General features: G+C 32.1%; 1 protein-coding gene across 1 annotated transcript in view; it reads right to left on the bottom strand.

The window, feature by feature from the left end:
- Positions 1 to 25,701, bottom strand: part of Cip2a (cellular inhibitor of PP2A) — a 35,545-nt gene that overhangs the window by 3,067 nt on the left and 6,777 nt on the right. Inside the window, exons 5-17 of the mRNA XM_015478545.2 lie at positions 25,517 to 25,613; positions 24,008 to 24,130; positions 23,718 to 23,863; positions 20,339 to 20,414; positions 15,538 to 15,756; positions 14,334 to 14,493; positions 12,590 to 12,731; positions 11,425 to 11,524; positions 9,035 to 9,153; positions 6,996 to 7,191; positions 5,316 to 5,390; positions 5,118 to 5,228; positions 1,598 to 1,794 (exon numbers count right to left, since the gene is read on the bottom strand). Coding sequence (XP_015334031.1) covers positions 1,598 to 1,794; positions 5,118 to 5,228; positions 5,316 to 5,390; positions 6,996 to 7,191; positions 9,035 to 9,153; positions 11,425 to 11,524; positions 12,590 to 12,731; positions 14,334 to 14,493; positions 15,538 to 15,756; positions 20,339 to 20,414; positions 23,718 to 23,863; positions 24,008 to 24,130; positions 25,517 to 25,613 — 1,761 coding nt within the window. The remainder of the gene's footprint in view (positions 1 to 1,597; positions 1,795 to 5,117; positions 5,229 to 5,315; positions 5,391 to 6,995; positions 7,192 to 9,034; positions 9,154 to 11,424; positions 11,525 to 12,589; positions 12,732 to 14,333; positions 14,494 to 15,537; positions 15,757 to 20,338; positions 20,415 to 23,717; positions 23,864 to 24,007; positions 24,131 to 25,516; positions 25,614 to 25,701) is intronic.

Genomic DNA, 25,701 nt, shown 5'->3' with positions numbered 1-25,701 from the left:
CTAAAAAAAAAAAAAAAAAAAAAGAAAGAAAAAAAGAAATATGTGAGACATTAGCCTTATTTTGTGGATATAGTTTTAGTTTACCTACTAAAAGTTTTAGTTACTTAGCCACTAAAGAAGTTTTATTTTTGGTGGACACAAGCAGGTCACAGTAAAAAGATTAAAACAAACAACTAAAAAACCCTAATCAACAAAAATGGGTGGCACTGGCCAAATGTGGCCAACAGAAATATTTCATCTGTGGTAACCTCCTATTAAAACCCTTCTCTCTCTGTGAGAACTATTTCTTTTCCTCTTGCTTGAATCTTACTCTTTCACACTCAAAAAAAGAAAAAAAAGAAAAAGAAAAAAAGATTTCATCGATCTATCACACAGTTCTTACCAATATGAATTTGAATACTTTTATTGAATTTGAATACCTTCAGATACTCCTGATAATTAAAATGAACACTCCCTAACAATTAGCTTCCCTTTATTACCTACATGGCAACTGAAGTTTTACTTTTGGTGGCCACAAGTAGGTCCCAGAAACCATGTATTTCTTTTGGACCACAGCTTACATTCTTACATGTTAATCTGATTTAACACAGAGTGCATGTTATCAGTGGTGTCTCAAAAGTTGTTTGTTTAGAAATGAATTAGTCATCACAACTTCCATTACTTTTATTGATAGACAAATAAACCAAAGAACCTTGCAAAGTTAAAAATTTCTACATCTGTATTAACACAATTTTAAAATAAGTTTTAAAAAAAAGTTCCTCAGAATGTTTTCATTTTTATTGTTTGCTAGAATACACATAATAGTTCCTGGTCTTCCTGGAAATTCAGAAGTTTTAAAAATGGTCTGAAAGTTTGACAAGGGAGGAAAAAAATAATCAGAACTTTTATTAGTAGGAATAAGAATTATATGACTATAGATCTCTAGAAGTTCTTATAGATGAATTGTTGTGTATAACCTTTTTAGATATAAATCTGAAAATATCTGTCAAAATTTTAAAATGTATATACTCCAGTAATTCACCTACAAAACTTACTCTACAGATCTGTAGTCATACAAGAAAATACATATAACTTAACATCATCAAGAGATGAATTAAACACAACCAAATCTCTCTGCTATTAAGGTTGAAAGTTAGGAAACTACCAACATACAACTATTTTTTGAAATGCAGAAATGACAACTCATATGGTTTGACCTGATGATAATTGTAACAACTAAGTTCATTCAACAATTAATGAGGTGCTTAATTATATATGAATCAAGCACCATTCTAGGCTTTACGGATTTTTCAGTGACCAAAAAAAGCAAAGAAATTTGTCCTTATGGAGCTTACATCCCATATGATTGGTGACTATATGAATAAAAGAAGCAAAGTTAACTGCAAAGAAATAAAGGACACCTATATTCTATTTCCAAATTTACTAATGAGTTTGAGGAAGCAATAGTTCATTTCACCATGACTCAAGTTTCTTGATAACTACTTATTTTATGGGGTAAGCAAAATATATGAAATGCTTGCAAAAGAATTTTAGTATCACAGAAAAAAATATAGTGTGTTCATTCTAGGTTGTAACCTTGGACGGAAACCTTATTTACCTCTGAAGAAGTTCCATGTAAGATTTTGTCAGTATTTCATGTTCTTCGGCCACAGTCTCTAACTTCCTATTATGCTGAAAGAGATGCTCGATATCACTCTGGGCTCTTTCTGACTCAACTTGTTGTGACTTCAGTAATACACTAAGTTCTTCATTTTTTCTTTCAACTTCTCTTAACATACCAGCAAGTGTTCGTGCCTTAAAAGAAAACAGCAGAGTATCATTTATATATAACTATGTATCATCCATAACATTTCAGTTAACAAATCACGTGTACAATGAGGTCCATTAAGAATTTATACACAGCAATTCACCTATAAGAACTTATTCTAGAGATCTATAGTCATACATCTCAGTGCATATAATTTAAGGTCATTAAGAGATGAATTAAATACCAACATCAAATCTCTGTGATATTATGTTAAATGTTATGAAATTGCCAATATACAACTACTTTTTGACCTGCAGAAATGAAAAAATGACATGGTTCAACCTAATACTAATTACGACAACTAAGTTCATTCAATGATTATATTGCTTAGCTATCCATGATTTAAAAGATTCACCCAGTATCAAATAAGTCAGTATCTACTGACTATAGAGAGTTGCATTAATCATATATACTTATTACTCAACTGTATTTTTAATAAATAAGACACAGGGTGAGTATTCCTATCCCCAATGCTTGGAATAAAAGTGTTTCAGATTTCAGATTCTTCAGAATTCTGGATTATGTGTATATACATAATGAAGTATCCTGGGGATAGGGCTCTATCTAAAAACAAAATTCATTTCTTTCAAATACACCTTACATAGATACTCTGAAGGCAATTTTATAGAATATGTTAACAATTTTGTAAACAAAATAAAAAGTTTCATGGTAAGAAATTTTCCTTTGGATTATGAAGCATTTTGGATTTCAGAATTTTGCATTAGGAATGTTCAACTGTATTATTATAGTTTTATATTTAGTAAGTCATTCTCATAAAAACAATTTCAGATGACCAGGCTAAAGGAAATGAACAAAAATTTAACATAAAAGTAGCTATAGGGGCTGGGGTTGTGACGATTCAGTGGTAGAGTGCTTGCCTAGCACTTGTGAGGCACTGGGTTCGATCCTCGGTACCACATTAAAATAAATAAATAAATAAAAGTAGTTGTAGCTACAATTAAAGGATAGCCATTAAAAATAAACTACTAGTTGCATACGTCAGTTCTTCCATTTCATGTAAGAATTAAGAATAAGACCTTAGTTACATCACAGATCCTTAATACTTAAAATTAAGGTGGCATACTCAAGAACATAGCAATATTTAATAAGTGACATGAAACATTAAAGGATAAAAGTAACTAAAATGAGAAATGAATTATCCCTACCCTTCTAGCCTTAAAAATACTACTTATTTTCAAATGCCAAATAAAAACCTACATCCTACTCGTTTTTATGACATAGACTATAAAAAAGTAATATGAATTAGTGTTGTTTTTATGATAAACATTTCTAGTACACGAATAAAATATTAAATTTTCTTTTTTAATCTTTATTTACCTATTTATTAATTTATATGTGGTGCTGAGGATGGAATCCAGTGCCTCACACATGCCAGGGCAAGTGTGCTACCATTGAGCGCACCCAAATATTAAATTTTCTAATAAAATGCAAGACATGTCCAATAGACATAGAATATAAGAATGCACAAGGAGAAAAGATGGAAACAAATTATTTCAATATCATTAATTTTTTACATTTACACTTAAGTTCAATGTACTAGTTAAGACAAATAAAGCCATGCTAAAATAGCATACACACACACACACACCCCCAAACCTATATTTCTCCATATTTTTTAGAATGCCTTTAATCTGAAAATATCATAAAGGTATTTTTATGTGTCACTGCTTTTACTGCCTTTAAAAATCCAAACAACTTTATAATAATTCATTACAAATAAAATTAAATTGTGTAGATTTGTGACTGATGGGAATTCATATTACTGAATTAAATTCTGACCTATAAGGTATACATCTTATATATATTTGTACATAACCAGTATCAAACTTACCAAACATCTACCATATGCTAAATATGTGCTATGTATTGCTTGGAGGTGCACAAAATCTCCAATGTCCCAAGTAAGGGGAAGATAATGGTATTTGCACATAATGTGAGAAATATTATTAAGCACAGCATTGATACACAGTAAAAGAATAGGCAAACACACGAATGGGTTGGAAAAGATCATAGCAGAATTCTGGGAAATAGAGGTATTTAAATTGCAATCTGAAGACTATAAGGAGTCAGGCAAAGAAAGAGAAGTTGTTCTACACAGGAGACAGAAATTACAAAGACAAGGAAACACAAAAGTATGGTAAGTTTTAGAAAATGCAAAGTAGTCTAATATGGTTGACTTCACTAAATAAGAAGAAGCGCTAGATATGGATTAGGAAGTAGTTGCAATCCTTATATGCTACACTAAGAACAATCAATGATATTCTGAGAGCAATGGCAGCTATTGTGAAGGATATTCAGCACAGAAGGGATAATCAGATTATTGCTTCAGAGATCTCTAGGGGTGGGGTGAAGAAGGGCAGAACCAAACACAGGAAACAACTTTGGCTGGAGTGTAGAGGGTAGCTGAAAATAGAGTACTAGACTCAGGCAGGAGGACTCTAAATTAGAGATTCTGTTGTGACTCTTCCTATGAAAAACAAAAAGGAATTGACCTATAGTAAACAGAATTAGGAACAGACATAAGGCAGAAGAGTGTAATTTTTAGGAGGTAGAATCAACAGGACTTGATTTTATGGTTTTTTAAAATAATTTTTTAAGTTGAGGATGGACAGAATTCCTTTATTTTAATTATGTATTTGTATGTGGTGCTGAGGATTGAACCCAGTGCCTCACAGGTGCAAGGCAAGCACTCTACCACTCAGCCACAACCCCAGCCCAAGAAAAACGTTTTTTAAAGGGAAAGGTGATTAATTCACTACTAGTTATGATTAGTTTTAAATATTTGCTGTACACTTAAATGTAGCTGTATAGGAAGCTCTAAATACAGCACAGGAAAAAAAAAATCTGTGCTTGCCATAAATTGGGAACACTAACATTTTAATAATGGTTAAAACCAAAAAATACATAAAGAATATCAATTAGATAGAAAACAAAATCAAAAGATAGACTTAAACATAATAATTATTTTTTTTTAAAGAGAGAGAGAGAGAGAGAATTTTTAATATTTATTTTTTAGTTTTCGGCGGACACAACATTTTTGTTTGTATGTGATGCTGAGGATCGAACCGGGGCCGCACGCATGCCAGGCGAGCACGCTACCGCTTGAGCCACATCCCCAGCCCGACTTAACCATAATTAAAGGGAAGAAAGTTTCAAAGTGGAGTAGATGCATCAAATCCTCAGGAAAATACATTTTGATTATAGTAATAAAAATATAATATCGTGCATATGATTTACTTCATTCATTAAATTTTCTACTAACCAGACACGTCTTTATATCCGCACATACCTCTGTTTCAGCTTGAGTTCTCTGACAGCGATACTGAGCAATCAGTCTATCAGCTTGTGCAAGAGCTAGAGCTTTGGCTTCCAAGAGATCTTGTAATCTGCTTTCCTTGGACTGTTACAAAAACATCATTAATTTTTATCAATTTCCAAAACAACTATTAAAACTTTTCAGAAATAGTTAAAATAAGCTTGTACTCACAGCTAATGTGGAGAGTTTCATCTCATAAACATCCATTATATCAGATATTCTCACATCATTTATCTGATCCTTGACCTAAGTTTTTAGATTCAAAATCGGAAAATTGTTAACATGACAAAAATCATAAAATAAGTTTCTACTTCGCAATTAAATCATTAAAACTTAATGATGAATAACAAAGAAAAATAAAAGAATGTTATATCAGATGTTTGCTTCGGCAGCACATATGCTACAATAGGACTCCTTTGGTGCATGAATTAAAATCAAGAATCAATAAATGGGATAGATTCAAACTAAAAAGTTTCTTCTCAGGAAAAGAAACAATCTGTGAGGTGAATAGAGAGCCTACATCTTGAGAGCAAATCTTTACCCCTCACACATCAGATACAGTACTAATCTCTAGTGTATATAAAGAAATGAAAAAAGCTAAGCACCAAAAAAACAAATAACCCAATCAATAAATGGGCCAAGAACATGAACAGACACTTCTCAGAAGAGGATATACAATCAATCAACAAAAATTTAAAAAGTTCATCATCACTAGCAATTAGAGAAATGCAAATCAAAACTACCCTAAGGTTTCATCTCACTCCAGTCAGAATGGCAGCTATTATGAAGATAAACAACAATAAGTGTTGGTGAGCATATGGGGAAAAAGATATACTCATACACTGCTGGGGGGACTGCAAATTGGTGCAGCCAATATGGAAAGCAGTATGGAGATTTCTTGGAAAACTGGGAATGGAACCATAATTTGACCCAGCTATCCCTCTCCTTAGTCTATACCCAAAGGACTTAAAAACAGCATACTACAGGGACATAGCCACATCAATGTTTATAGCAGCACAATTCACAATAGCTAAACTGTGGAACCAACCTAGTTGCCCCTCAGTAGATGAATGGATAAAAAAAAAAAATGTGGCATATATACACAATATAATATTACTCAGCAATAAAAGAAAATAAAATCATGGCATTTGCAGGTAAATGGATGGCGTTGGAGATAATGCTAAGTGAAATTAGCCAATCCCCAAAAACAGAAATGCCAAATGTTTTCTCTGATATAAGGAGGCTGATTCATAGTGGCGCAGGGAGGGGGAGCATGGGAGGAACAGAGGAACTCTAGATAGGGCAGAGGGGTGGGAGAGGAAGGGAGGGGCATGGGGTTAGAAATGACAGTGGAATGTGATGGACATTATTATCCAAAGTACATGTATGAAGAAACGAATTGGTGTGAATATACTTTGTATACAACCAGAGATATGAAAAATTGTGGTATACATATGTAATAAGAATTATAATGCATTCTGCTATCATATATGTTAAAATTAAAAAAAAAATTACATAAGGTGGGTCACTAACTTGGTGGGGAGTAAGGAGGAAGAGAAGGAGGAAAGATTTGATAAGCTTATGGCAACTTTAAAACTATTTCTTAAGCTGGCTGCGTGGTAGAAAGGGGACTAGGAAGGACTGATAATTGTGTTAATAAATGCTAAAATTTTATGACTGATTTCTGTTCCTGTCCTTTCAAAATTTCCACAATAATATACTTCTTATGTCAAAAGAAAGTTTCAGTGATGAAATGAACATCTAAGGTTATTTAAATAAATGTTATCATTAGAGGTAATTTTTAGCTGGGAGATACCAGGCATCATCCCATTTAATATTGTTATCACTCACCATTACTCCAGATTGAAGTTTCTCTATTAATTCCTCAATGTTCAACCCAGGAACATTATCTTTCAAAAGGGGAGGTGTTAAACACTTTACTGATGTTGGAAAACTGTGACTTAATGACTGCAAAGGCATTCTCCTGGGCATATGTTCTGTTTCCTGTTGTCTATATGCATTATTTGCTGCTATACTTTCTCCAAGTCTGAATGAGAGTCAAAAAGAAAACAAAGTAATAACAAAATAAAGTTAAAAAAAAAACAATGCATAATTAGGGAATCTTTTAGAACTTTTTTTTTTCAAAATATTGATTTTTTGTAGTTGTACACAATAACTTTTATTTTATTTTTTTTTAGTGTGGTGCTGAGGATCGAACCCAGGCCTTGCACATGCGAGGCGAGCGCTCTAACGCTGAGCTTTAACCCCAGCCCTTAGAATGGGTCTTTTTGAATAGAAATCTTTAAATCTTCTCAAAATAATTTTGGAGAGCATGAAGAAACAGGGTTTTGGGAAATGTCCTAAATTTACTAAAGAACTTACTTTTTCACTTAAATCCGTCATTGTAACACATCCATCTTTGGTTTGGAGGTACTGCAGAACTAGTGTGTGAGTGTGCATTATTTGCAATGACTTACAAAATTATTGGTACTGTTCAAAGCAACCTTTATGCCATGAGAGAGATCACCTGGCCTTTATGTCCTTGATGTTTTTTTTGTTTTTTTTTTTTTAAACTCTGTCCTCACCAATCAGATTTCCATCCTTAAAAGCCCATGTTGTTCCTATCTCAGGGCTTTGTATGAGCTCCTCAGGCCTTTGCTAATGCCCTATGCAATATTAATATTAACTACCTCTCCTTCCCATAACAAAATATACAAAATGAACTCACCCTCACTTTTAAATATTCTCCACTGACTATACTGTAAATTTATGACAGCAGGAACCCAGTCAATTTACTGCTATGGTCAAAATGTCCAGAAAAGAGACTGACACAGTCATAATAGGCCCTTACCAAATGTTTGTTAAAGGTTAATAAATAAGCATGCACAGAAAAACCTACTTACTTATCCATCCTATAAATTTGCCTTATTGAACTGCCCAAGATAATATCAAATAAGAACACTAAATAGTAAACATATATGAATGTTTTGAGAAAAGTATCTACAATACAAGACAAGGATGGTCAAAATAGTGAAAATAGTAATGAAAACCTCATGTCCAGAGGCAGAGGTTCAGATGCCCATGTTCATTGTGGATGCAGTCTTCCCTCTGAAGCTTGAGAAATTTTTAAATATTAACACTATTAAAGCAATCAAGCAAACACCAAATGGAGTTGCTACATTTATAGACCATTTGTATCTTGTTAACTTTAGAAGCTTCCTGTATGACCATATATTTGATGACCTTTAGTAGACATTTTGATGGCAACCATTTAGTTTACAGAGAACTACTCCCAACCAACAATTTGAAATTTTTTCAAACATCATTGCAAGTATTCTTTTTTGTTATTTAAAATTGGTGAGCATAGTGAAAAAATCTTGCTTGGCCAGTGTCTATTCCATTTTCTGATAAAAGCACAGAATGTTTCTTCAGGAACCTTTACATCAACCTTATCCAAATAACTTTTAATCCATGTAGTTCTCACAGCTAACCCCTTAGCAACAACCCAGATCTGGTCAAGGATAGTTATGCTTATACTACTCACCTAAAACAACTAGAAAGGAAAAGTTCTTCCTGTAAAGAAACTAATATGGTAGGATCCAAGTGTAAAAAGAATCCTGAACCTACTACATTTTTAAAAACAGGTAGTAAGAGACAAAGAAGGATGGTATCTGGATAACATCTTTTACTTCATGGATCTAGTGTTCCCATGATTGAGTACATGTCTGGCCCTTTCAGTTGTAGGAATCAAAATTTTATTTTAATCGCATGAAAAATTACTGACAATCACAAAATCTTCAATTCAATAATCTATTCATATTAAGGATTACTGCACAAACAGTAATCATTTCAATAGCACAAGAGATACATTGCAAATGACTGTAACTCACACCAATGCAGGAAAGTCTGGCAGTGGAGCAGCTTCCAATAATATTCCCAATCCAGATTGTACTTGTTCTCTATTATCTGATGTTAAAGCAAAAGCCAAAGGAGTAATCAAACGAGGATCCTAAACAAATCAGAAACCAGAAAATAAGAGGCAGAAAGAATATATGATGTCAGGTCTTTAGAGCAAAGTGGCAAATTCTAAAATGTCTCTATTTAATGTCTGAATGCATTAATGGACTTTACTTGTTTATAGCTATTTACACTGTCATGCAATCACTATGAACACTAGCTTAAAAATTTAGCAAAAGTTTGGGATGCTTTCAATTATGTCTATGAAAATTACATCTTAAATATTTTGATAATTTTAAAATATCATTCACACCTTACTAATGTTTAGAATCACTGTTTACTTTTTCTAATTACCATTTAATGAAAGAAAAAAATGGCTAATAATGTCCAAATTGGCAGTTATCAATTAAAAATTCAAATGAACTCAAATCAGAAAATTTAAGTTTAATGACTGAAACAGTATAAAGTATTAGTTCTCTATATTAGTAAATATTTTATATTGGTACTGTCAGCACCAAATCATCCACTATGAAAAACATCCCCTAAGAACATAAAAATCACATTTTTGGACTCAATTCTTTAAAAGGCACGTTGTTAATAAAGATATTAATATATAATTCCTTCACACTTAAAACATTAGGTGACTTGTAGGTACTCAAGCATAATTTGTGCTACACAATTATGGTAACAGCAGGTCTTTAATTACACAACCCTCAATGGATATCTTTCTTTATAATTTCTCCCACAAAGAAGAATCCAATTTGCAGTTTGGAAATTTAAATATAGAGAGATGAAATTACTCACTCAAGACTACACCAACAACTGGTACAGTCAAACTCTGAATCATTTCTATGCCTTTACACATAATATTCTCAAAAGTGTGTAAGTGGACATGCCTAAAGTTTGTTTTGGCTTCTACCCTTTCTACACATTTTAGAGATATCTTTGCTAAGTTACTGTACTAACAATTCAGCATTAACAGTAATAATTAATTAAACATTTTTGCTAAATACCTATAAATGGCAGGTGTTATTAAAATAGACACTGTTAAACAAATGTTGGTCTAGGCCCCAGAAGATCAGAAATAATAAGAATGAAGTCATTTGTACTAAATGTTACATAATCAAACTGAACTTTGATTTGAGTCTTTTTAAATACAAACAAAAAGATGAAAAACCTCTAAGTCAAGTAACTAAAATGACCAATTGCTTTTTGTTTCTTGTTTCTGGATTTTTTAGAACTTTTTCTATCTAGAAAGCCAATCTCCCTTTGCCTAGCTAATGAGAACACTTATTTTACTTGATAGAACGAGATGTTGCCCGATTCTAGAACTGTAAACAAAAGGCCAATTAGATATTTAAACTAAATATGGTGTTATTGTCTTCTGATAACATGTAGAGCTTTTATTCATACACTACTGTTTTGAAATCTGAGTGAGTTATTTTCTGCACTCTTCTTCTAATCTTATACTTTTTCATAATTGAATTGAGTCCTCTTCTCCTGTTAGCTTTTCATTGCTATGACCAAAAGACCTGATAACAACACTTTAGAGGAGGAAAAGTTTATTTTGGATCACAGTTTCAGAGGTTCGGTCCATGGCTAGCTCTGTGCACAAGGTGAAGCAGAACATCATAGCCAAAAGGTGTGAAAGAGGAAAGTAGTTCAGGATAATGGCAACCAGGAGGCAGAGAAAGCTCTGCTCAGCAGGGACAAAATATAAATCCCAAAGGCATGCTCCCAGTGACCTACCTCCTCCAGTCACACTTTACCTGCCAAACATCACCACCCAGTTAATTCATATCAGTGTACAGATATGGGTATGTACCAATTAAGTTAAGGTTCTCAGAACCCAATAATTTACTTCTGAACTTTCCTGCACTGTCTCACACATGAGCTTTTGGGGGACACCTCATATCCAAACCATAACATAGCCATTTTCCTGTCCCCTTACTATTCTTTCTCATCAACCCTAATCAAAACAAAACAAAACGAAATCTAAAATAAACACGACTTTCCTAATGCCAAGTGAAACACATAAAGAAATCCTCAAGTATGACACAAGAAAAGAATGAAGAGTATTATTATCACTAACATTCTATACATTTAAATCAGGAGCACTTAATGTTCAGTTTTGGGGAAAATATGTAAAATAATAGTATAACGAGAATATTAAAAGTACTGATAAAAGTTAACTTTAAACTGTCTTCTGGTGGCCAATTCTAAAATAAATATCCTTTAAAGATTTATAATATTAAAACAAATATATTCACTAGATATCAGTTAAATATAAATCAACTTCACTGTTTGAGAAGTTTAAACTCACCTGAAGGATTTTGTAGAAGCTTACTTCCATACCAGGAACCAACTGTTTAAGTTTGTTCATCAAATCAAGAGTTTTCAAAATTACATCAGCAGCAAGTTTGCTTTAAACATAAGTCATATTTAAATTAGATAACTAAAAAAATTCTTTGGGCTTATTTCTGTTCATAATTCTAAAGAAAATGAACAAACAACCCCCCCCCTCCCCTTTTAAATGGAACTGGAGATTAAATTCAGGGCCTCATGCATCCTAGGCAAGCACTCTAACACTAAGCTACATCACCTGCCCCATATCTTTGTATTTAAAACTCAAGAAGATAAGGAATTACGTCCGCTGATGAGTAAAAATATTAGAGATCAATATTCTTAAAACTCAAGACCCAAAGAGAACAAACTTGTATTAATAATCTAAGTTTAAACAGTGTTTCTTTTTCTATTCTCAAATAGCAATATCCTTTAAGCTGTATTGGAATATGACCCATTTAATTCTTAGTTTTGTCACTGGATTATAAATGGGGGGGTAATCTTAGGTAATTAAGAATACCCAACACAAAGTGAAAGAATTATACTAGGCCATGTTCTCAGAGTATAAAAAGTAAAAAAGAGATAATTTTTATTAGATTATCTTCATTCATGATGAGGAAGAAACATAAAAGAATGTCTTCTTACTATCAGTGAAAATCTACCTTTAACCACAACTCCTGACAGGCCAAGAAAAGTTGCCTTTGTTAAAAAACTATCAACAGTGATTCATTATCTTAAATAAAACTATCCCATTTTTTCCCCATATATTTCATTAAACATTATGAACAAAACTCCTATGAACAAAGTCATTAAACTATGAATGAAGATACTAAATAACAATTGAGGCAATATAAAAAAGAATTTCCAGAAAAGGAATGTGCAGGACCCTTAGCTAATCACACATGCACATACCCCAAACCCTAAACAATGAAACGAAACCACAGAAGTTAATAATTTTCTTAAGAAGTACACAATCTATAAGTTAAATGTTTTTAAACAAATTCATTATGAAAAAATACTTTAATTCTCTGCTATACCTTGAGTTAACTGAACATACACTAGGATGATCTTTAAAGATGAGCATCACCACATCTTTGATTTTTATTGCCCTTGACCACTTTGCAATATGAATTTCTTATACTCACCATAATTCAGAATCGGCTACCTTTGTTCCAAACCCCAGGTCAATTTTGCCATATGTAAACTGCTGTTCTATCAGAGTGGTACATTTGATAGTAGTCAGAATTTTTGCAATGTGCATTTTCAAAGTATCATCTCCACACAGAGGTTAAGTTTTGTTAAGACACAAACAAAAAATTCTCAATATACTATATATTTGTGTAGTTATATACAACAGAATAATTTCATATTAATTATTTATTTGTCACTGCAATCCAGTATAATTACTGTTATATTTGCTCAATGACAGAAAACTGGAACTGAGGGTACTAAAGTAAGTGGCAAGTGAAGAACTCATACGAAGTTTCTGACTCAAAAGTAAAATAGAAAAGATGGAGGCTGGGGTTGTGGCTCAGTGGTGGAGTGCTCACCTAGTACATGCGAAGCCCTGGGTTCGATCCTCAACACCACATAATAATAAATAAAGTGGAGGTATTGTGTCCAACTACAACTAAAAAAAAAAAAAAAAAAAAATATTAAAAAAGGTGTTTCTCCACCGGATGTACACGTTTTCTTAGCAAAGATCACGTTTCAATAAATATTTATTGAATTAAGGGAAGTTATTTTCTCACATTTTGCATATTGTAAATTACTGTGAATATCTACCACCAAAAAGAGGCTGTTACAATGGCATTCAATGAAAAGGCCTGAGTATATCAATTGCAAATATCTCTAAAGTCAAGGAGAATAAACATGAATCTGTAAAGCAGTGGTTCTCAAATCTGGTGGCATATTATAATCCCCTACACTGATGAATCAAACAAACAAACAAAAATCAACACGCAGAACATACAATCTCCACTAATCCTAAGGTTTCAAAATTACTTTCATTACATCAGATTCACTGGAAGGTTCCTGTGTCTAAATTTTCTTGTTTCTCAAATAATTCTAATACCAAACCAGAGTTAAGAGTGCTGTAAAAAGTTGAGCATATTCTGGTTCCTTTATACACCAAGAAACTTGACCAGGTGAATTAAGAGATCTGGTTAGATTTGCTTATGGGGGAGAGGGCATTAATTAAATATTTTAAAAATGGGATTTGCACTTAATTAGCAACTCAGAATTAAGTATATGGAAAAAGCAAACACAGGAAAGAGCTAAAAATGAAGTTAGAAGTGAAACTAATTGTATTTAAGGTTTTCTTTTAAAATAAGGTTATGTTGATAACATTTGTTGATGGACCTTTATTTTTATTTATTTGTATGCGGTACTGAGAATTGAACCCAGTGCCTCAAGCATGCTAGGCAAGTGTGCTACGGCTGAGCCACAACTCCAGCCCAAAGGCTTTTATTTTTAAAACACACAATTGAAAGAAAAGCTGGGCTAAAATCATGACAACTACATATTTATTACTGATACACTCCACTAAAGATGGCAGGACTTATCATATAGGGGTAACAATTAGAATTAAAAGCAAAAGACAGTAATAAGATAATTTTAGAATGCATCTCCAAATCTCAATTTGTAATAAAAATGCTTTCAAATTAAGATTAGAAAGCATTTCTTAAAATGCACTTTAGTTTAAACATTTTACAGAGAAAAGCGGGAAAGTCTATATACTTAGAGACTTTTCATTGAAACTTTTAAAAATTTTCAGTTTTAATATTTCTGAACAGAGATGATCATTGGAAATGACAAAATACAAAGACAAAATGTAATGCAGTACTGGAAAAAAAATATCATTTCCATACTTATGACAGCAAAGGATATTTAACAAAACTTCGATGGCCTTAACCATCCTTTCACATTTTTTTCTTAGTAAGGCCTCATCTAGATTTTGTTCTGTGAACTGAAGCTGATCAAGGATTGTAGGCAACAGAAGGGTCACAAAACGGTCAGCTGAGGAACAGTTAGCAGTATCTATAGCATCCTAGAAAATTAATAGTCAACAATGATTAAAAATAAAGATGAAATACAGAGTATAAAAACAGTCATCATGCAGCTGTCACAGTCTCTTTAGATGTCTTATTTACTTTAATATTTCCTTGACTTGAATCTCCTGCTTAAAATTTACCTTTGCATCCCTTTTTGAAGGCCATGATGGCTATTTTTTTCCTCAAAGGGAATAATAAGATTTTGCAAATAAGACATTTTTAATAGACCTGGTGATTTAAAATTTTTCAAAATAATTTAAGTATTTACTAAACCCCCCCCCCCCAAATTTGCTAAAAATAATTATAATAAATAATAACAGATTGGTCTTAATGGTTAATAACCATAATTTCCATCAAGAATCTCAAAGGCTTTTTAAAAATATTCAAACTGTTGAGAATCAAGATCAAGTTAAAATAGGATAATTTGTGCATAATCTTTAATGTATGTAATCACTCACACAAATATTTATTTGTAGTTCAGAAGCATTCACCAATGAGAAAGAAAATGCTTTAGGAAGACAGTGGAATATAAAAAAATGTAAAAACAGGGAAAACAGTAGAGAATGCTAATTTGCAGAGATAGTAGAATCTATTGACTAAGGTGATTTTTTCCTCTATCCTAAGTGCATAGCATATAGGCTGGCATGTTCACTCTATCTTATATTCAATTAAATCTCATATTCTATCTTTACAAACTCAACAGCTAATAAGGACAATGAACAACTTCTACTGAGAAAGACAGAATGTGACTATTAAAAGTATAACCATACAACAAAACTATACAAATCTTATCAATACCTTTACTTATTAAATAGAAACAAGAATACAGAAGCTATTCAATGAAAAAGGGAAAAGTAATGAATGTGAGTTTAGCTGAAAAAACACTTGGTAGTTGAATGCAGCAAGTAAGTCTAGAGTGACTGTTTCAGAATAATTTTCCAAAAGTATACGAACAATTGGAAGTTTACTATGAATGTTCTTGAAAACAAAATGTTAAGGGTAATGAAAAGTAGAAAAATCAATTTGTCTAATTTTATTACCTCAAATATTTCCCTGAACAACTCCAGAGCTAAAACAGAACAGTTTTCTGATCCATCCAATGGTTGGTTCAACCAACGAAGCAAAGCCACAGTAGGTTCTAAGCACTTAGAACGGCCTCCCAGAATGGTATTGCCAGATGGAGACTGTTCAAACATCATCTGAGTAAGCACGTGGCGCAGCTGAGTCACTGAACAGAAGGCAAGAAGTAATTCTAAAACCTGTATAATATAAAGTCTTCATTTAATGTCAATTTCATCGGACTGCATCATACAAAGCATATGATGAAGCTAAAAACGCCATGTTTTTAAAGAAAATATTCTCAAACAAAGTTAAAAATGGCTTCCAATTTATCTTTCAGTATTATTTTTCAAATGTGTGATAAGGTTCCAGGCTATAAAGAAATTTGTTAACAGTGCTTACCTCTGATAAGCAGGACTATGAGAACAAAACAGGGAAGGGTGACTTCAACTACTGTTATACTCTTTTTATAGTACTTAAATCATTTTAAAACACAAGCATGTTCTGTTATAAAATGACAAAAACTTCAAAAGTTAAGAATTAATCCTCAGTGTCAAGAATCACTATAAAGCATACTGTAGGATAAGATAAAAGTGGCATCTCAAAGCCTTAACACCATATGGATGACTGTTTCTATACTATTCTTTACATACTTATTAGCATTATGACCCTTAGCTACCCTACTATACTCAGTTCTCCATTTTGTAAAATGGGCTATAACCACTACATTTACTACCAGTCTGCTTATTAGCCATCAAGTTAAAATCTATCTTATTTCATGTACTATCAAACTAACAAAAGTTTTTTATTTGGTATCTCTTTGCCTATCTACTACTTTTTAAGTGACATAATCAGGATTTGCATTTTACTCAACATGACAGTATCTGATTTTAATAAAATCCATCCCATATTCATGTATGGTAATAAATGATGAACAATCTTTAATTTACACTTGCAAATATAAACTACAGACCTTGTTTCTGAATAGGTAATAGATTCACATTGCTCTAAAGTTAAACCCTGATCTCTAGGTCCAGAAACTTTGACCTGGAGACAAGCAAAGTTTATTGTGTATTTCACAGAGCTATTTTATGCATATTTAAGGAGATAGTTTTCCACCCACACTGATTTTCTTAAAACATTCATAAAATCAATCATTAGTACAGAGCTAGTTCATTTTCTAAACACATCTGTGACCAGGAGGACTCTACTAAAAATTCCAGGATCCCTCAGTGAACCCTCCTAGTGAATGCCACAACTAGTCCTCTCCCCTAAAGATTTTTGATATAGAGATTAATTTTATCCTACATATTTTTGAATTTTTGCATTTCCATATAAAAATTTCAGCCAGTTTGCTGATTTATACAAAGAAACTCACGTGGAACTTTATACAGTACTTTTATGTCTGGTTTCTTTTTCCTTTTTATTTTTTTTGGTACCAGGGATTGAACACTAGGGCACTTAACCACCAAGCCACACCCCCAGCCCTTTTTCAGTTTTTATATTGAGACAGGAACTCACTAAGCTGCTGAGGGCCTAAGTTGCTGAGGTTGGCTTCAAACTTACAATCCTCTAGTCTCAGCCTCCCATGCTGTTGGGATTACAGACATGCACCCCAGTACCCAGCCCCCTATGTCTGGTTTCCTTAGCTTAGATGTATACATACTATTATTGCATTTTATTCCTTCTCACTGCTATATACTATTCCGATGCAACAAATACCACATTTTACTTATTTATTCCATTGATGATGGCATTTGGGTTGTTTACAATTCTTTGCTAATAGGAGTACCACTGTATTTTGTATATGGCTTTTTGTGAAAAAAAAAAAAAATACATGTGTCTATATATACTTATATATATATATATCTATATCAATATCTCCAGTTCTTTGAGGTAAATCCCTAAAAGTGGAATTGCTGGGTCATACTTTTATGTATGTATGTATGTGTGTATGTGTGTGTGTGTGTGTGTGTGTATATATATATATATATATATATATATATATATATATATATATATGCCCAGTATTAGTAGATAATGCCAGTTTTCACAGTTTAGTACTGTATGAAAATTATGGTCTGTCTAGTATTTTCCATTTTAAACATCCAGTGGTTATATAGCATTAATACCATTTAAATTTGCATTTTCCTGAAGATTTATAAAGTTGACTAACCATTTAATATTTATTGACCAGGTTGTTTATATTCAGGTATCTACTGGGTTCGGTGTTTTTTTTCTACTCTACATTAAAAAATAATTTTAAAATAATATATTTTGGGTAAGAGTCCATTTTGGACATATGTATTGTGGATATCTTTTCCATGCTGTGAGTTTAGATGCCCTTTTGTTTTCTATTTCTTTCTTATTTTTTTTGGTGCTAGGACTGACCAAGAGACACTTTACTACTATGCTACATCCCCAATGCTTTTTATTTTGAGACAGGGTCTTGCTCAATTGGTGAGGTTGGCCTCAAAACTTGCAATTCTCCTTTCTAAGCCTCCTAAGTCTCTGGGATTACAGGCCTGAATCACCATACCAGCTGCCTTTTTATTTTCTTATTGATAGTCTTTTCATGAACATCAAATCTTAATTGTAATGTAGTCTAACTGACCAACATTTTTCCTTCTTTTTTTAAGTTGTAGATAGACACAATACTTTTATTCATTTTCATGTGGTGCTGAAGATCGAACCCAGTGCCTCACATGTGCTAGACAAGTGCTCTACCACTAAGCTACAGCCCCAGCTCTATCATTTTTCCTATATTTTGTTTCCTGTTTAATTTTTCCTGCTTTACAAAATCTTTGTCCATCCCATGGCTCTGAAGATATTCTGGCTAGATATTTCTCTTAAAAGCTTCACTGTTTTTACCATTCACATTTACATCTACAACCTTTGTATTAATTTTTGCATTTGGTTCGAGATAAGCTTAAGGTTAGGGCTTTTTTTTTGTTTGTTTGTTTCCTAGACATATATTCAATTGATTTAGTGTCATTTAAAAATCACCATACTTTTAAGATTCTACTGCTATCAATCAGAAGACTATATACTTTGAGTCTGGTTTAAGACAATACCGTGTTCCACTGGGCTAGCTATCTTATCATTATGACTCTGCTCTATTATGGTAGTGTTACATTAAGTTTTTGTATCTGTACTATGAATCATTCAATTTTGTTCTTCAGAAGAGTTGAGGTTATTTCAGAACTTCTATATATCCATATAAATTTTATAAACAGTGTCTCAATTTCTATATAACACCAAAACCAAAACTAACGCTAAAACAAAAACAACCAAACCTGCTGGGTTTTGATTAATTACATATTGCAAACTCTTCCAACCAAAGAACTTGGTATACTCATATTTGCTTAGTTGTGTTTTTCTAAACTGTTTTGTAATTTCACAGCAGAGGCTCCACATACATTTTGCTACATTTATGCCCTAATCATCTGATATTTCCCTAAAAATCAGTAAATGCCATCTTAAGAACTTTATTTTCCATTTATTTGTCACCAGAATAAAAATAAAATTTAATTGTATTACTGATCTTACATCCAGCCCAACTTGCTCAACAGGTTCACTTAATTTTTATGATTTCTATAAATTCTAGATTTTCTATATTCACAATAACATCATCTGAATAATAAATTTTATTTCTTCCTTTCCAATTTCTATAACTTTTATTCATGTTCATTTTCTTACTGGGCTGTTTGGCATCACCAATAAATACTGTTGAATACAATTGGTTATAATGAACATTCTTTTCTTATTTCTAAAATGAAGGAAGTTCTCATAATTAGCCATTAGAAATGATGATGCAATAGATTTTTGGTAGTTATTCTATGAGGGAAAGAAACTTCTGTTTATTCCTACTTTGCTAATCTTTATCATGAATGACTATTAAATTCTATCAAATGCTTGTTCTTCCTCTAATAAGTTAATACCATTATTTTTCTGCTCTTATTAATGTGAGAAATTATATTATATATTTTTCAAAAGTTAAACCATTTTTGCATTCCAGGGATAAATCTCATTTGGTGACAAGGCATGATCCTTTCTAAATACTGGCTTTGATTTGGTAAATATTTTGTTTGGAATTTTCACAACTAAGTTCATGGACGACATTAATATATAATTTTCCTTTCTCATATTATTCTTTCAGTTTCTGCTATCAAAGTCATTGTGGTCTTATAATCAAACATACTTGCATGCTATTTTATATATAGACATATATATATATACACACATACTACTATATAAGACCAATCCCTTTGGTTCCATGGTGCCTAATAAAGCATATGTATATTCCATGACAGAGCAATTCTGCTTTTAGGTACACAGCCAAGACATACATGTCCATAAACTCACCAAAAGACATGTAGAAAATAGTTAATATAAGATTCTTCCTAATAGTCAATCAACAACAACAGCAGCAGCAGCAACAAATCTGTAAAGCTTTATAAAATGTGGGTAAATCTCAGAACAGCAACAACAAAAAAATGCAAAAAGTACATGTTATATGTTTTTGTTTACATAAATTAAAAATTAGAAAAAATAGCCTATCAGAAGTCAGTTTGTGTCATCCTTGCTAAGGAACTGGCAGGTACTGACTTAAAAAGGAGAATAAGAAGAGTTACTAGAGTTCACATAATATTCTACTTCCTGGTCTCAATATTTATTACACAAATGTATTCAGTTTGTAAATATTAAGAAAGCAGTACACTTGGATTTTTCTGCCCATTATAGTTTATAAAAGGTTGAAGACAAAAATGTATTTTTACATACCTTTGAAGAAGAATCAGGATCTTTACCATTAAGAAGACCTAATACTTGATTAAGGCATGAAGAAAAGTGTTCATACCTAGGTTTAAATAAAAAGCATATATCAATTAATGATATATCAAAAAGGATTTATTTATAACATAAATGAAACATATAAGTATTCCTTCCACTATTTATTTATTCTAATATAGAATACAATTTTTGTAAAGTTTACAGATACTTCTTGACTTATAATGCAGTTATGTCCCAATAAACCCATCTTAAGTAGAAAGTATTTTAAGTTGAAAAAGTATTTAATACAACCTTATCTACTTAATACCTTAGCCACATAATACACTACGGAGTATTGGTTGTTCAGCAGCTTACTGGTAGCTGTTCCTTATAGCCACCACTCAGCATTGTAAGAAAATATGACACTACATATTGCTAAAACAGAAGATCAAAATTCAAGATCCAAAGTACAGTTTCTACCAATCTGTGTATTGCTTTTACACTATTGTGACGTCAAAAAAATTCTTAAGAAGTCAGATCACTGCAAGTTGGGTACCTATGTTTAAACTCTGGAATCTATCTTATACTATTATAAGCATAAATTTGCCCTCTCATTTATTGAAACATAGTAACTCACTTGGCAATAATCATTGAATTTTAATATCTCAACTGTCTTATGTTGTAAAAGATTGTGTTCATTTTATAAAAATTCAAAGGTCACAGGAATATACTAATAAATTACATAGCTACTTATTTATATAAAACATCTAAAATTGGCAAGCATTAAATTAGGCTCTGCAAACACATGATACTGAACTCTAGGAGAGGTACCATTCATGCTATGTTCTATATAACTAAATTGGAGAGAGCTCACAGAAGAAGAAATGTAGAAGGTAATAATGCAAAGTAATGTAAAACATAACAGTATAATGGAAGAACATGTGTGATGATACAGAACAAAGAATGGGTATCAGGCCTAGATTTGTCAGGGCAGGCCTAATTAGGTAATGACGTTTCTTAGACTTGAGTATTAGAAGAATAAACATGAGTTAGACATATAAAGTTTTTCAGCCTTACAGAGGAAATAAAAAAAGAAAGTGTGAAGAGGTTGCCAGGGACCCCGATTTTGGATGAAAATTTGGATATATACCTAAAAAGAAATAAGGACATATGGTTAAAGGAAAAGCTGACACTGAGCATGTTTATAAGTAAAGGAGAAAGAGACAATTCAGTGAGACGTACAAAAAAGATGGAGAAACTGCTAACTGTAGGACAGAATAAGACTTAACACATATAATAAAAAATATTTATTAATGAGACAAGAACTGGTATAAACACAAATAAATTTGTCTGCAGACAAAGATTTGAGCAAACTTCAGTCAGATGGGATTCCATTTCATTTTTTCTGTGTGTTAAACAAAGATAAGGTAATCTGCACAAAAGGTGGCAAGAAGAAAGCAACAAATATTTGAAAAAACCATTGTAAGCAATGAGAAAGGAAGTCAACTAGGAATCAATAATTCAAGAGGGCTGGCCCAGATAAAGTTGTGTGATTTGTTGAAGTTGTGATTAGTAAGCTAGGCATTAAGTTTGACTTTGGAACAGACTTAAGACTCAGGTTTGCTAAATGGTATAACAGGTCTACAAGTAGACTTGTAATTCTTGGGTTCTAGTCTTCTTGGATTCTAGACTGGACAGAGGAAAAAGTAGATAATAAAACTGTGATATTTTCAGAAGCAGTGATCAAACAATGTCTTACTAATGCTAAAACAGATTATCTTTCTATACTCCTAGGAAGATATAGCTCAAAGAAATTTCCAGTATACAAAGCTGTCAAGCACTACCTGGTAGCCAGAATGAATACACATGGATATTGAGACACTTATAAAAGATGAGAAGAGGCAAGTAAAGGGAGGTCAAGTGGAACAAAAAGTGCTCTCATCTATAGAAGTTTAAAGAAAATAAAGTGAAATACTAATGTAAATTCCTCTTGGGTTTTATAAAATATTAGTTACCCATATATAAGAAGTCAATTTTGCCTTAGTCCATAGCATTGTTTTTCAAATATTTTTCTTTCTTTTGTACAGGGGATTAAATTCAGGGATGCTCTACTACTGGGCTACAGACCCAATCCTTTCTAATTTTTTTATTTTGAGACAGGGTCTTGCTAAATTGCAAAGGCTGGCCTTGAACTTGTGATCTCCTTCCCTAGTTGCTGGAATAATTGTACCAATGGATCCAGCTTTTTTTTTTTTTTTTTTTTAAAGTTCTTTTCTTTCTTTTTGTGGTGGTGCTAGGGATTGAACCCAGGGCCTGGTACATGCCAGGCAAGCACCCTACCATTACCACTGCTTCATATCCCCAGCCCTTCCCTTTTAAATTTCTTCATTCTATGTTTCTTTTTCCTTTCCTTGTTTTTTTTTTTTTTTGTACTAGGGATTGTACCTGGGGGGTGTGCTTAACCACTGAGCCATATCTACAGCCTTTTATTTTTCATTTTGAGACAGGATCTCGTTAAGTTGCTCAGAACCTCAATAAGTTGCTGAGGCTGGCTTTGAACTTGCAATCCTACTGCCTCAGCCTCCCAAGCCCCTGTGATTACAGGCAAACACCATTGCATCTGGCACTTGATTCCATGTTTCTTAAAAATCAGGAACTGTCTTTACATTTTGCTACTGCAAGAACCCATCCTTCCTGAGTGTCTGATAATAGTAGGAGCTCAATAAATGTTTTCCTATTTGTGAATGATAACTTAATTTAACTCTTCAAAGCATTTTCAATAATTTCTTCAGTCGGGACCACAGTGCTGCTTAGGCACTATGGAAATTTAACTTAAGATGTTAACAGGCCATGAGATCTTTGGAAAAGAGCTACTACCCGATCTCAAAAGATAGATGGTTACATGAAACTCACTGATAGAAAGGACATATAAACATTCCATTTTAACTATGACACAAAAGTGGCATGTACCAAGGAAAACATTAATATTTTGACAAAAAATTTAAAGTCATAGACATACTAACATAAATGTTAATAAAAATATTCTTTCAATGAATTATAATGTTCAAGATTTAAAATTAATTTTAAAAGACACTAGTTAAGAATATCTACATCTTTAGATAATGACAGCAGAATCCTACTGATGTAAGACATAGTTGAAACATACATATACCACCCCATCATCACCAACTTGTTATATTTTGTTATGGTTCAGGAGAAAAAGAATGGGAATTAATAAAAATATCAAAACATTTCAATTTAGTATTCTATGAATCAGTAGAATACAAGTTTATCATCTTAAAAAGTAGTTTTATTTAGCAAAAACAACACATCTTAATTAAAAAAGAAAAAAGAGAGAGAGAGATCCTATATTTAATAAAGAGTGTCATACCTGGTAAGATAATCAGCAATTTTTGGATTCTTGAGGAGATCCATCAGTAGATCAACTGAATACTTTCTTGTTAGGGTACCATCACCATTTATAAGAATATTGAATATTAGTTGAAAAGTCTGATGAATGTTTTGAGCATGAAATAGCTTAAAAACAAATTAGGAAAAGTATATTACATAAAAAAATTTAAGTTGACACCATACTAAAATGCAAAAAAAAGCTTCAATGATTTTTTAAAATATCAGAGACTATAAACACTCCACATATAATAGAAAAATAATTATATTTACCTTTTCTCCCACCTCTTCATTTAATGTCAAACTGGATAATATTGAAAGTGCAAACACAACCACAGTTAAACTACTATGGGCTAGGAAGGTTATGAGAGTTCGATAAAAGGATTTCACATTACTCTGAGGAAGAAAAAAATTAAAAATGAATTAGAATAAAAAATTATAAGTTTTATATTTCAGTTTAAAAAGTGAATGTTGCACAAAGTGGGTGAAAGTATTATTAAAAATCATTATCAACTCTTTTCAGTAATGATTGCCATCTTTAAAAGATGAATGCTCTAAAGGAGCAATTTATAACAAAGATAAATTTAAATTTAGAAACTATTTGACTAATCTTATAAACAAAAAGGATCTACAGAAAAAATATAAATTTGGTAAACATGTCAAATTGGTGGGAGATCAATTTTTCCCAAGCTTTGTCACTTCAAATAATGCACAGATAATAAATGTGTCGCTTCTAATAGTTCAAAATGGATACAGAGAAAGGAAAAAGCTTAAATACTACGGGAAGTTGTTTTACTATTTAAGTTAATAAAAACAGTAATGAGGAACTCTCTTAATTGTGGTATAAAGCAAGAAAATATTCAGTCAGTTAGACAATTTATCTTATTCTGAGGTAGCAATGAACTTTTCTCATTTGCTAATTACCATTTAGACTTATGAGACCATTCATGAGGTAAGATCGGTAAGTTCATAAACTACTAAGAGTAGTATAGATAAGTACAGTCTTCATAAAGAGCAGTTTCTATGTAAGGAATTATGAGCAAATGTTTATTATTTATTATATTTAAGTGTTTTCTGAATGTGGACATTATTTTTTATTCAGAAATTAAAAACAGGTGTGTATACCTACCAACCCACCCATACATGGAAGCTTTCCTTTTTCTAAAAACCTTTCAAACCCTTTAATGGCTCAAAAATCAACTCCACTTCCAAAGTAAGACTAGGTCAATAAAACCCAGCACTTGAACAATTTTAATAGCATTTAATTTAAAATCAAAAACGTAATTCAGAATATTGCACAGTAGAGATGTGTTCAAAAGCAATTCAAGTAATCAATCAACTTTCCCAATTTATTCTACTTCTATATGTGATTCTGTTAGTTTATTTGGATGCTTTCACTTACAACAAGTACTGATAGTTGATACTAGGTGATTACTCATGGACCTTTCTGGAGGAGTTGTCCTTGACAATGCAGACTCAGGTAAATGGGTGTGCTAGTGACATGCCTGCATTATTAGCACAGAATAACTTAACAATTCTTGCCTAATTTCATGTGACAATGGAATACTACAGAGAAGGAAACATTTTAGATATCAATATTTGCATTAATTCTGAACTTACATCGTCTTTGAGAAATAACATATATAAAACTAGAATATTTCAAGTCTTTATATGATAATCTGACACTACATTAACTTTGATGTATCTGCTGGATGGTCTTAAATTAACCTTTTTTTAAAAAAAAAAAAAAAAGAAAAATATGTGTAAAAATAAACTTCTTACCAAAGTCTTTATGTGTGTTTGAACAGAAAGATTGTGCCGACATAGATTTGCCAATAATCCTAGACAAGGCATTGTTAACTCATCTTCAGATGATTGACTGTTATTTTATATTGGTGTTTAAAAAAAAAAAAAACAGACAAAAAGGATTAAATACATTCTATCAATCAAAATGATAAACTAATTCA

This window comes from Marmota marmota, unplaced genomic scaffold (genome assembly GCF_001458135.2).
Source record: "Marmota marmota marmota unplaced genomic scaffold, marMar, whole genome shotgun sequence".
In the NCBI taxonomy this organism is placed as follows: domain Eukaryota; kingdom Metazoa; phylum Chordata; class Mammalia; order Rodentia; family Sciuridae; genus Marmota; species Marmota marmota.
Note: the sequence above shows the minus strand (reverse complement) of the source record. Positions and strands in the feature narration are given on the sequence as shown.